The sequence below is a fragment of the Ascaphus truei genome, chromosome 6 (genome assembly GCF_040206685.1).
Source record: "Ascaphus truei isolate aAscTru1 chromosome 6, aAscTru1.hap1, whole genome shotgun sequence".
NCBI lineage: Eukaryota > Metazoa > Chordata > Amphibia > Anura > Ascaphidae > Ascaphus > Ascaphus truei.
Genome location: NC_134488.1, coordinates 140,167,472 through 140,181,507, shown reverse-complemented (window position 1 = coordinate 140,181,507; position 14,036 = coordinate 140,167,472). Strand labels below are relative to the sequence as shown.

The 14,036-nt window shown below is 47.0% G+C and overlaps 1 protein-coding gene across 2 annotated transcripts in view; it reads right to left on the bottom strand.

The window, feature by feature from the left end:
- LOC142497990 (guanylate-binding protein 7-like) overlaps nucleotides 1-14,036 on the bottom strand; it is a 77,870-nt gene that overhangs the window by 37,835 nt on the left and 25,999 nt on the right. For both annotated transcript variants that reach the window (XM_075606495.1, XM_075606496.1), the window contains exons 3-5: nucleotides 5,325-5,452; nucleotides 5,106-5,215; nucleotides 4,768-4,961 (exon numbers count right to left, since the gene is read on the bottom strand). In XM_075606495.1, the coding sequence (XP_075462610.1) occupies nucleotides 4,768-4,961; nucleotides 5,106-5,215; nucleotides 5,325-5,452 (432 nt within the window). The remainder of the gene's footprint in view (nucleotides 1-4,767; nucleotides 4,962-5,105; nucleotides 5,216-5,324; nucleotides 5,453-14,036) is intronic.

Genomic DNA, 14,036 nt, shown 5'->3' with positions numbered 1-14,036 from the left:
GCACCCTTACATGGATCATGTCACAGTGTGTGTGCTGCAGTAATGCGTCCTTACATGGATCCTGCCACAGTGTGTGTGCTGCAGTAATTCATCCTTACATGGATCCTGTCACAGTGTGTGCTGCAGTAATGCATCCTTACATGGATTATGTCACAGTGTGTGCTGCAGTAATGTATCCTTACATGGATCCTGTCACAGTGTGTGCTGCAGTAATGCATCCTTACATGGACCCTGTCACAATGTGTGCTGCAGTAATGTATCCTTACATGGAGTCTGTCACAGTGTGTGTGCTGCAGAAATGTATCCTTACATGGATCCTGTCACAGTGTGTGCTCTGCAGTAATGCATCCTTACATGGATCCTGTCACAGTGTGTGCTGCAGTAATGCATCCTTACATGGATCCTGTCACAGTGTGTGCTGCAGTAATGCATCCTTACATGGATCCTGTCACAGTGTGTGCTGCAGAAATGTATCCTTACATGGATCCTGTCACAGTGTGTGTGCTGCAGTAATGCGTCCTTACATGGATCCTGTCACAGTGTGTGTGCTGCAGTAATTCATCCTTACATGGATCCTGTCACAGTGTGTGCTGCAGTAATGCATCCTTACATGGATTATGTCACAGTGTGTGCTGCAGTAATGCATCCTTACATGGATCCTGTCACAGTGTGTGTGCTGCAGTAATGCATCCTTACATGGATCCTGTCACAGTGTGCTGCAGTAATGCATCCTTACATGGATCCTTTCACAGTGTGTATGCTGCAGTAATGCATCCTTATATTCATCCTGTCACAGTGTGTGCTGCAGTAATGCATCCTTACATGGATTCTTTCACAGTGTGTATGCTGCAGTAATGCATCCTTACATGGATCCTGTCAGTGTGTGTGCTGCAGTAATGCATCCTTACATGGATCCTGTCAGTGTGTGTGCTGCAGTAATGCATCCTTACATGGATCCTGTCACAGTGTGTGTGCTGCAGTAATGCATCCTTACATGGATCCTGTCAGTGTGTGTGCTGCAGTAATGCATCCTATTAGTTATCTGTAACAGAGTTATTATTTTCTGTTTGTATTGGTTTAGTTACATTAAGTTTCTATGTATTGCCTGGTCGAGTTCTTGGTGTTTCTGTATGACTCACCATATGCTTCAGCCATTATTAGAGGCCGAATCAATAACTCACAATGACCCAGCGACTGGCTTTTTGTTTGGGGTCAGGTGTGGTGTCTGTGGACATTGGTGAGGATGGGGTAGGGTTAATCCACTGCTGTGGAATAACACAATCCAATAGCGGAGCATTTTTCTCTCCCTGGTAGGAAGGCGTCTACCCCTGCGGGATGTATGTGTAGCCAGGGTTCCTCCGGTCCCCCTGTCTGTGTTCTGTTCGCCCTTACCGTCAGTTGCTGTGGGGGCGTTTCGGGGCGAGTGCGTCGCCGGGGCTCCCGGCGGCATCTGCGATGGGACACCACCATGTCGGTGGTGTTTGCGCATGTGCGGAGGCTCACGCATACGCAGAGGTATCTGGTGGCCATGTTGAGGTTGGCGGGGGAGTTCGCGCCTGCGCAGGGCAATACAAGGGGGTTGGTAATGCCTCCTTCAGGCACAAGCTGAAGTGTTCTATTCGCCATGTGGTGGACCAAGGAAAAGGGCAAGACCTCATTGTCTACCGCATCCATGATGCGGATGACTGGGTAAGAGTCTGGTACAGAAACTCTATGCTGTTCCTTCCACCAGGGGGAGCAAGGGGCTTAGTGTCAGAGACTATAGTACCCAACCATGAGTTTGAGGAGACTTCCGAGGCGGAGACTCACAGGTGTCAGAGTGAGGTGTCCTCGCCCAATCAGTTAGGGACACCCCACAATTGGTCCCAGTAAACAGCAAACATTCAGCTGATCTCAGGTATTACTGTGGGTGATATGTCATGTGCTGTTGATGTTAGAGCAAATATGATAAGTTGTACAAATTATGCACTGCATTTTAATTGTGTAACTTTTTGCAATGTGACGCTGTCCTCCAAGCGGGAGCGTTGGTATTTCCACCAGGGGGAGAATGTAGCCAGGGTCCCTACGGTCCCCCTGTCTGTGTTCCGTTCCCCCTTACTGTCAGTTGCTGTGGTGGCATTGTGGGGCTCTTGGAGGTTGCGCATGCGCAGTTAGCAGCGGCGGCCATTACATTGTCGCGCATGTGAAGTGCAGATCGCAAAAGCGACCCCAATTCAAAAGAGGGCCATGGAGAACTACAGCCCCCAGAGTGTTTAGGGGCAGGTAGATCACCTGATGCCAGGCAGCCAATAGGGCTACAGGATTCCCTGAAGGAGAGATAAATTTGTCGTGCTCAGAACAGGAAGAGGCAGTAGGAGCTGGGACACTGACAAGGGATGGTGTAGGTGCAGGGAGGCATGTAGCCACAGCACTAGGCCAGAGAACCCCTACTCATCATAGAGTGTAATTGCATAAGGGAAGGCCCCTTCAGTTAGGGACTTTGCCCTTTAGGAATTAGGTAAGTCAGGGACACAGCTGAGTGCGACGTGACCTGGCAAGTGAGGTCTGGGACCAGACCTGTCTCACTACAGATAAAGGGACTATCTGTATGGTGAGATCATTCTGTTGGAAGGTGGATGCCATCGCGGAGACTTCGGCGCTGGACACAGACGGGTCCTCTCCAGTTGTTCTGCTGTACCAAAGAGCAGGAGCCCCGGGCAGGTACAGTCATCAAGTGCACCAACTTTAACACCAATCACACCCTTGGGGTACTGTTACAGTAAAGCCCTTTGTATTTTTACTAATGGCTATGTGTTCATTGTGTGATTGTGTCCTGTGTGGAATTGAAGGATTCAGCTTGAATCCCATTGGACGGTTCTAATTTCCTATGCTCCCAGAGTCCCTTAGAGCCTGTCCTTAGGCAATGTCACCGCCCATGGCCCTGATTGGTCCGCTCAGTCAAGCCCCCAGTTCCTGATTGGCTCAGCGGATGACAGGTCTCCGCTGATTGGTCGGTACCCCATACTGAAGAGGTGAAGGTCATCAGGAAGCGCAATGTCATGTAAAAAACAGAAGAAAATTCCCTGATGGTGCAGTATTGTGATTGATATGTGATAAATATCAAGGTGCAGTGTGCTGGATACTCACAAGTGTAGAGTGAGCAATGTTCCCATAAAGGTTTCTTTATGTGTGTCAGCCCGTTGGACCGTCAGACAGGTAAGTGGAATGATAAGTGCTGGAGACCTTAAGTGAATAATAAAACGGACATAGTGCAGACTGTACAAAATATCTTTAAAAGTAAGTATATATGCAATACACTCACATGGTTTTAAAAGGTAACAAGCGTTTAGATCACACAGGTTGGATCTCAGCAATGAATGAGCTGTTCTCTGTCCCCCCTCTGCCTCGGCAGGCGTGCGTGTCACCGGTGCGTCTCACCCTAACCGGAAACCGGAAGTGACGTCATCTGCTCTGGGGGACGCCGATCCTGTGGGAGTTTTTCTCATCAGCCTCACTCTACGCGTTTCTCTGAAGAAACCGCAATACGGAGAAACGCGTAGAGTGAGGCTGATGAGAAAAACTCCCACAGGATCGGCGTCCCCCAGAGCAGATGACGTCACTTCCGGTTTCCGGTTAGGGTGAGACGCACCGTTGACACGCACGCCTGCCGAGGCAGAGGGGGGACAGAGAACAGCTCATTCATTGCTGAGATCCAACCTGTGTGATCTAAACGCTTGTTACCTTTTAAAACCATGTGAGTGTATTGCATATATACTTACTTTTAAAGATATTTTGTACAGTCTGCACTATGTCCGTTTTATTATTCACTTAAGGTCTCCAGCACTTATCATTCCACTTACCTGTCTGACGGTCCAACGGGCTGACACACATAAAGAAACCTTTATGGGAACATTGCTCACTCTACACTTGTGAGTATCCAGCACACTGCACCTTGATATTTATCACATATCAATCACAATACTGCACCATCAGGGAATTTTCTTCTGTTTTTTACATGACATTGCGCTTCCTGATGACCTTCACCTCTTCACTGTCCACGGGATCGAGAGAACGACCCCACACTGGGTTAAGCAGCATTTATTCATGTTTGTATAAGTATCACATTTTTTCACATCTGTGTTTATAATTTTGGAGCGCCACTTTTTGATATATTTGCCTGTCATTGGTACCCCATACTGCATGATTTCAGATGGTAGCCGAGATTCTATACAAGCCGATGCAGATCAGGGAGCCACAGTTGCTCATGGTTTGTTTTGGTGATTAGAGGCAACTGAAAGTGAACTGTGGGCTGCAGACAGGAATCCATGGTTATTGGGATCAACGAATGCATGGATCGAGGAGGAATCCAGGGTTAGCTAACTTCAACAGAGCCCTGCATCTAATGAGATATGAAAGCCCTTTTTCCCTGAGTTTGTGTGAGTTTTGTTGTGTACCTTGCACTGTGTTGCTCCCTGTTCGCTCCCGCCCGAATAAACCTGCATTATTTAATGTTCTCATTCTGCCTGGTGTTTGCGATCCCGGGTAACAGTCTGTTCTATCATTACAAATTATATTAAGAACAATGTACGTTCTATAGGAAGCTTCTCATGTGGGAATAGAGAGCAGCAGGAGAAATCTTAGCACTCAGTAAGTGTATGTCTGTAATCTGTGCACATGTAGGGGTCGTACATGTCCCTGCACTGCTCAGTCCTAGAGGAGTCTGGGTGTATAACCCTGCTGTACTGCTCAGTCCTAGAGGTTACAGGCTGTGAGTCACTATGAAGGTACCTGGCTTGAGTTTCAGAGCATTCATTAGATACTCGTCCTCTGTCACTTCCTTGCCGTCCTGCTCCAGAGTCAGAGTGAAGTCTCGGACGCACCATGTGAAGGACGGGAAGATCCTCTTGAATTCAGCAGACTCGTCCTCTGCTTCCGCCGGGGACGATTTCAACCTAATCCTCTTTGTCAGCTCCGTCACATAACTGAGAGACGCTAAGGAGGAACTGACAGAGCACTGATATACCCAGATATAGCCAGGGCCACCAATACTAGGGACACCAGCAGAGCATAATTCATGTGCTGCCAGAGAGATCTGCAGAGCATCACTCTGTTACTATAAAGGATACTGCAGCTGCTCCATGGCTTGCTGGTCAATAGTCCCCATACTGTTATACACAAAGTTACTGCTCAGCAGAACAGCCAGAGAGAAGATCCAGGCGTCATTCTTACTATCTCCCTGAGACAGAAAAACATGGTCATTAAAACTCGGAGCATTTTTGTGTTCTGGTCCGTGTAGAGAGAATGATGGTCTACTACGTAGAAATGTGTTGTCGGTCAGCACTCACCTTCTCCACGTCCCACAGCCCCTCTGTGTCCAGCAGCACCAGGGTGTGTCCAGGTTTATAAGGGTGAGGGACACACCACATCCAGATCCCTTTAGTTTCAGACTGGATGGTGCATCCCAGAGCAAAACCTGGAGGGAGAGGATTATAAAGAAAATGTCAAGACACCCAAAATGATAAGAAGACAGAAATAAAGGAAGGACCGTGAGAGGGAAGCTTTGGGGACACAGGCTTTTACAAAGTTGAAGTTATAGTAGGACCTCACTGCATATTACAAAGAGGGGCAAGTGACATTCAATAATGATAATTTGGTCTTTGTAGCTTCATACACTGCTCTAAAACATTATAGTCAGTAGATTGTCTGTGTTTATACCATATTAAATCCCATCGCTGCCTGAACAGCCTGGCGTGCATATCTCTGCAATGGCAGCTAAAGATTTAGGAAATGCAAGTGATCCCCACGGGCCAACGAAAAGCATTCTTGTATTGTCCAATACTTCTATTGACTAAACGAGGCCGTAACAAGGCCAACTTTGTTAAGACCTGCTAGAGCTGTTGGGTGACGGTCAGGTAAGAGTTAATTCCAGCTTGGAGGAAGGCAGGAATGAACTGCCAAGCCCATCTGAGTATAGCAAGGGGTTTTAAAGGCAGGTAAAGTAAGTGTTTCTGTCTCTCCCTGGTCAGCACACAGACCACATGTGGGGGTCCTTGCTTCCTGAAGACAACATGTACATGTTCTAGATGCATAGGGACACCCGGTAACTATGTAGATGTCTACAGTATACACACACGGGACTGTCATTCCCTGGGAAACTGGTACTTTGGTCTATGAAAAGCCAAGACTTTGTATTGCTGTCCTGTGTTTTGCTGCACCTTGGCTGAGGAAAAGTCTGTGTTTTTTTGTTGCTGCACTTTGGCGAAATAAAAGCCTACATTTATTTTCCCAATGCAAGTCTCCTGTCAGCCTCTGCAACAGTCCCCCTTATGGACACACTAACAGAAGTGACTTATTATTAAGTGATTACGGTGAACGTCAAAGCTCCATACCACAGAGCTTAGTGCAGTTAGTTATTAGGACGTTGGCGCTAATGCGCTGTTCTCTCCAACAACGCATATCCACAGATCTCCGTTATATTCACCACAGGGGTATAACGATGCATTAGTTAGGTCAGAGCTAAAGGGGGCATTTTTCACACCCAGACCCCGAGATAGCTCTGTTACAGCGGCAGGATCAGCGTAAGATCACAGTTAGGTCTGATTTAACTATAATATGATTATTTACAGGGGTCTTTCTCTCTCCTGTCTTCTCTTTTTAAACTTTAAACACCTATTCAGGGTCTTGATAGGAGTAACGCTGCCACGGGTTAACACAGTCTTAGCGCCATGTTATGTGACGCTAACGCAAGGCCGTGCAAACTTAACATGGCGTTACGCCTGATGAGACCTCATAGACTTTGCTTTTCTTTATACTGTAATAAGCTTTGTGGATCTTTGTTAACCTCAGGGAGCAGAACGTCTGTGATTAAATACAATAGTGAGAGTCAGCACTCCCAAGGTAAAGAGCAAGGTGTGGCAAAGGTGCAGGGAAGCCAAAGGGATCCCTCAATACGTATATACACAAAGGTGCAGGGATCACAAAGGGATCCCTCAATACGTATATACACAAAGGTGCAGGGATCACAAAGGGATCCCTCAATACGTATATACACAAAGGTGCAGGGAAGACAAAGGGATCCCTCAATACGTATATACACAAAGGTGCAGGGAAGCCAAAGGGATCCCTCAATACGTATATACACAAAGGTGCAGGGAAGCCAAAGGGATCCCTCAATACGTACATACACAAAAGTGCAGGGAAGCCAAAGGGATCCCTCAATACGTGTATACACAAAGGTGCAGGGAACCCAGAGGGATCCCTCAATACGTATATACACAAAGGTGCAGGGAACCCAAAGGGATCCCTCAATACGTATATACACAAAGGTGCAGGGAAGCCAAAGGTATCCCTCAATATGTATATACACAAAAGTGCAGGGAAGCCAAAGGGATCCCTCAATACGTGTATACACAAAGGTGCAGGGAACCCAGAGGGATCCCTCAATACGTATATACACAAAGGTGCAGGGAACCCAAAGGGATCCCTCAATACGTATATACACAAAGGTGCAGGGAAGCCAAAGGTATCCCTCAATATGTATATACACAAAGGTGCAGGGAAGCCAAAGGGATCCCTCAATACGTACATACACAAAGGTGCAGGGAAGCCAAAGGGATCCCTCAATATGTGTATACACAAAGGTGCAGGGAACCCAGAGGGATCCCTCAATACGTATATACACAAAGGTGCAGGGAACCCAAAGGGATCCCTCAATACGTATATACACAAAGGTGCAGGGAAGCCAAAGGGATCCCTCAATACGTATATACTGTACACAAAGGTGCAGGGAAGCCAAAGGAATCCCTCAATACGTATATACACAAAGGTGCAGGGAACCCAAAGGGATCCCTCAATATTTATATACACAAAGGTGCAGGGAAGCTAAAGGGATCCCTCAATACGTATATACACAAAAGTGCAGGGAACCCAGAGGGATCCCTCAATATTTATATACACAAAGGTGCAGGGAAGCCAAAGGGATCCCTCAATACGTATATACACAAAGGTGCAGGGAAGCCAAAGGGATCCCTTAATACGTATATACACAAAGGTGCAGGGAACCCAGAGGGATCCCTCAATACGTATATACACAAAGGTGCAGGGAAGCCAAAGGGATCCCTCAATACTTATAGACACAAAGGTGCAGGGAAGCCAAAGGGATCCCTCAACACGTATATACACAAAGGTGCAGGGAAGCCAAAGGGATCCCTCAATACGTACATACACAAAGGTGCAGGGAAGCCAAAGGGATCCCTCAATACGTATATACACAAAGGTGCAGGGAACCCAGAGGGATCCCTCAATACGTATATACACAAAGGTGCAGGGAATCCAGAGGGATCCCTCAATATGTATATACACAAAGGTACAGGGAACCCAAAGGGATCCCTCAATACGTATATACACAAAGGTGCAGGGAAGCCAAAGGGATCCCTCAATACGTATATACACAAAGGTGCAGGGAACACAAAGGGATCCCTCAATACGTATATACACAAAGGTGCAGGGAACCCAGAGGGATCCCTCAATACATATATACACAAAGGTGCAGGGAAGCCAAAGGGATCCCTCAATACGTATATACACAAAGGTGCAGGGAACCCAAAGGGATCCCTCAACACGTATATACACAAAGGTGCAGGGAACCCAAAGGGATCCCTCAATATTTATATACACAAAGGTGCAGGGAAGCTAAAGGGATCCCTCAATACATATATACACAAAAGTGCAGGGAACCCAAAGGGATCCCTCAATACGTATATACACAAAAGGTGCAGGGAAGCCAAAGGGATCCCTCAATACGTATATACACAAAGGTGAAGGGAACCCAAAGGGATCCCTCAATACGTATATACACAAAGGTGCAGGGAACCCAAAGGGACCCCTCAATACGTATATACACAAAGGTGCAGGGAACCCAAAGGGATCCCTCAATACGTATATACACAAAGGTGCAGGGAAGCCAAAGGGATCCCTCAATACGTATATACACAAAGGTGCAGGGAATCCAGAGGGATCCCTCAAACCCCCAATCCGTATAGACACAAGGGTGCAGGGAACCCAAAGGTAACCCCCCAATCCCTCAATACATACAGTATAGATACCAAGGTGCAGGGAACCCAAAGGGAACCCTTAATACGCATAGACACAAAGGAGCAGGGAACCCCCCCCCCCGAATCCCTCAATACTTATAGACACAAAGGAGCCAGGAACACAAAAGGAACTTCCCAATCCCTCAATCTGTATATACACAAAGGAGCAGGAGCCCAACGGGAATCCCCAATCCCCCAATCCGTATATACAGTACACAAAGGAGCATGGAGCCCAAAGGGAACCCCAAATTCCTCAATCTGTATATACACGAAGGAGCATGGAGCCCAAAGGGAACCCCCAATCCCCCAATCCATATATACACAGAGGAGCAGGCAACCCCCAATCCCTCAATACGTATATACACAAAGGAGCATGGAGCCCAAAGGGAACCCCCAATCCCCCAATCCATATATACACAGAGGAGCAGGCAACCCCCAATTCCTCAATCCGTATATACACAAAGGAGCATGGAGCCCAAAGGGAACCCCCAATTCCCCAATCCGTATATACACAAAGGAGCATGGAGCCCAAAGGGAACCCCCAATTCCTCAATCCGTATATACACAAAGGAGCATGGAGCCCAAAGGGAACCCCTCAATCCCTCAATACGTATAGACACAAAGGAGCATGGAGCCCAAAGGGAACCCCCAATCCCTCAATACGTATAGACACAAAGGAGCATGGAGCCCAAAGGGAACCCCCAATCCCTCAATACGTATAGACACAAAGGAGCAGGGAGCCCAAAGGGAACCCCCAATCCCTCAACACGTATAGACACAAAGGAGCAGGGAGCCCAAAGGGAACCCCTCAATCCCTCAATACATATAGACACAAAGGAGCAGGGAGCCCAAAGGGAACCCCTCAATCCCTCAATACGTTGTGACAAATGCCCCTCTTTTGTAGCACTGACGCCTGTCTGGGCTCTTCACGACACAGTCTTCTAGAGTTAATTAGTGTCACGGACGACCAGGCCACATACACCTTTACATTTAATGGATCAGTCACAAGGCAAAACAGGCAGTAAAATAAATTGTGATTTATTCGGATAAGACCTCGGAAACACACAGAAATACAAGAAACAGACAATATACACACTTACGGGGGTCTGGGGGAATGAAATCTAGCCCTTTCCTAGTTGCAAGGCGCCTGCTTCAGCAAAGGCTTACCTTGAACGGACCCCGGTTCTGGGCTCCTGGACCGAAATCCAGCCTGCTGGCTAGGCCTTTCCTCCCCCATGCTTCTCTGTGTGAATGGCTCTTTCACTCAGAAGCACAGGTGAGAGGCCCAGCAGCAGTGTGCGTGTCTTCACATCAGGAAAACAGGCAGGCGAAAAAGAGAGAGAGAGAGCTGCTTTACTGCACGCTCTTATATAGGCTTGATTCATATCTATAATCATTGAGGAGTCTGATAGCCAATTACAACAGGGATTGAGATTAAGTATTTAATGATAGGAGGGATAAATTAAAAACTTGCCAATGGAAAACATGCTTATGAGTTTTGACATACAGGGCTGTTTATAGCTAGTCCCAGACCCCCTGCTGTCAAGGCTCCATACGTCTGGAGGAAACAAAGGCAGATTTCCTGTAATCCCCTCCCCTTGGCCATGTGCACCAACCTACCTAGTTTTGCAAAGGGAACCCAGAGCCTTTTGCTTTGAAATGCTAATTACCTCTTGAGCTATGGACGCTATGCAGACGAGCTGGCATCTTAAACACATGCCCAGGCTGTCTGTATAGAGCCTTGTATTAAACACAAAACACAATATAAAGTACACTGTATTACAGAATATACTTTGGGGCACCTCATACTTATAAGGTAAATAACTTGGGGATATTTGGGCTCGAAATCCAGGAGTCTGGGGGACACAGGGAACCCCCGGTGTAATTCACCCTGCGTACCGGCAAATCATGCCTGCTCGCTAGGGCGAATTAAATGACTACTGACAACTTTGGCCCCCCAACTCCTTCAAACAAAATAATTGTATTTCCACCCAAATATCCCCCCTAAAACAGACACACAAGAAATGTCACAGTTCTAGGGCGAAGGGAACATGAAATAGGAAAAAACAGGGTCATGTTATTTTCAGCATGTATTATCTAGCCCACTGGGATTTACATCATTAACCCCCCACACACACAGTTCCTTGCCTATAACAATAGGGGGACAGTATCACAGGGCAACACAGTAAGGTACAATATTAGACCCAAGATCTGACACTCTCAGCCCTTGCCATACGGTTTCAGGGGTAGTCAGCTGGGCTCCACCTTTATTAATGAAGGCCGGCTACGCCCTACCATCACAATTAGACTTTAGTAAATAAACTTGTGAGAGAATTCTGCTCCTTGCGTACATCTTGCAGTTCTGCTCTCAGAGCCTCCATCCCTTCCTGGCGCTGAGTCTCAGTGTGCAAGAACGCATCCCTCATTACGTTTAGGAACTCTGCCACCATTACGTCTATGGCTCAACACATCCCCCAATCCATTAATCCGTATAGACACAAAGGAGCTGGGAACACAAATGGACCCCTCAATCCCTCGATATGTATATACACAAAGGTGCAGGGAACCTAAAGTGATTCCTCAATCCCTCAATACATATAGAAACAAAGGAGCCAGGAACACAAAGGAATCCCTCAATACGTATAGACATAAAGGTACAGGGAACCCCCCAATCCCTCAATACGTATGAACACAAGAATGGAGGAAGGAGCTGTCACGGTAGCTTGTGACAAGTTGTAATTTACACCAAAACTATATATAAATATATATATATACCTGGGTTTGAACTGGGACGAGACTTAAGATATAATAAAGTGATTTTATTCCTTGATAAAGGTGAACACAGCAAATATGTACAAATAACAGGCAAAATATAGACACTTACTTAAAGATTAGGACAGAAGGCCATCAGGATACAGACTGCCACTTCTCCCATATTTCAGTTGACATCACAGCAATACATGCAGGACACATGCATGAAGACATTTGCATGAAGAACATTTGCATGAACAACATGAACAAGTTTCTTGCATGAGGAACAATGAACAACAATGGGTAAAGGGTGGTTCTTACTTATATATCATTTTAACCCCCTCTTTCCCAGATACGGCGCCGTGACGGCTAGCAAAAAGTCTTTGAAGCTCTTTTGGCTTCCATTGAAGTGTGAATTACCACATTTACAAAAACATCCACTTCCCTTGGTCCCTAGGCCAAGCATAAATTAGCAATTTGGTCTTTGATGACCAGGCTTGTAAATTGTCCTTTCCTGCTCATCACAACAGGGGTTCCTCAGAACTCAACCAAAGTTTCATATTTACTGCAAATCATTGCATAACTTCCGTTCCGTAATACACACAGTCAGGTGAGATATATTAATACAATCCTTGACACCTGACGCTCGCAGAGAGACCCTACATTACAGTGTAATATGAAAATTAATAGAGATATTAATATCTGGCATTTAGCAGCAGGTACATATACAGTGTTTAGACTCCCAAAGATATGCTAAATCCCACGATTACAAATATGTAACTCTTATCCATTTCAGCCAAGGACATCTCATAGTATTCTTATATTTAAGAAGGTCACCCATTCAGATATCCTGCTTGGGGTCCCACCCTGGCCCCATCAATAAAACCTTTTGAAGTAGGCTTGTAGCTCCTCGCATAAACAATTAGGTAATTACCTGTTGATCACTAGGTGTCACACCTCTCTGTTGATATGCAAGCTTCCTCACGGGAAGTGTATATCAAACGTGAATAGACTCATATGAGGCGCCATTTGGTTCCTCATGCATTACAAAGGCAGACAGAGGTTATTAGCATTTGGGATGCGCATTGTAAAATTGCCCCAGTGAGGCACAAATATCAAAAATATATGTCCCCCATCTGCATCTATCATGTGGGGTTCTAAAACCTTCTCTTCTCTAAGACACCAGCTAAGAATACCTTGCTGGCAGGCAAGACAGGTTAAAATATCTCCCCCTTTTATCCTCATGCTCCAGACATCCCTGCCCTGCAGCTATTTCTCATAAGAGGCCACCCATACAAGGCAATCCACTTACACGCTGACACAGGCAGTTGCAGGCCCATGAGGCAAAGGGAATACACAGATAATGCATTATTTAGCCCACTGGGCTTACACAGTTAACCCCTTAAGTCCCAGTGTGTGTGTTATGCAGACACTGATTAACCAGACATTACAATGGAACAGGGGAACAGGGGAAAATACATTTTCATGTTATAACAAGGGTTAAATCCCATTTCTGGGCCTCAGCCCAGTTAACCCCTTGTCTCCCTGGCGAGGTTGGAGGGGGGCTCTTGGGGGGTAACCCCGTTAATCCCGGGCCAAACCCTCACTACCGTCACACCCTGCTCAAGGGCCCCTGGTACCCCAGCGGCCTCCCCCTGGCCCTGGGATACCACTGGCGCTCTTGACGCACTCAATACGTCCTGAGGGATTGGCCTGGCAAAATTGTCCTCCGGCATGACCCGTACACAGTGGATTGTAAAGTCCAGATCCTGCAAAGCCGGGCATTCTCCTTTGCCTCCCTCTGCCCCCCACCCAGTGCCTTGGGAACCAAGTCCAGGGTGAAAGGGGCTCCTGTGCAGACTATGCTGCACATTGCCCAGAGACTGGCATATTTCTGCACCAACAGGAGACCAGCTATCCAGCACAGACCGTCGCTTTCCTGTCAAGCAAGTCTGGGAAAAGGTTATGTCACTATTCTGTAGGGACCCTACCTGCCCTGGCTCAGTGCCAACCTGTAGCTGCTCCGCTATACTCCTGACTCTCCTCCCTGGCTGCCTATCTACCCACAGCCCCTCCTTTGGGAACCCTGGGGAATCTGTCAGGGGGGTCACTGCTGGCCCGTCAGAGCAAGGGACTTTCTGCCTACCTAGCCCGTCCCTAGCTTCTGCCAGCTGCCTGACACCCCACTGACTTCCTATCTTTCCCTGCTTCCCA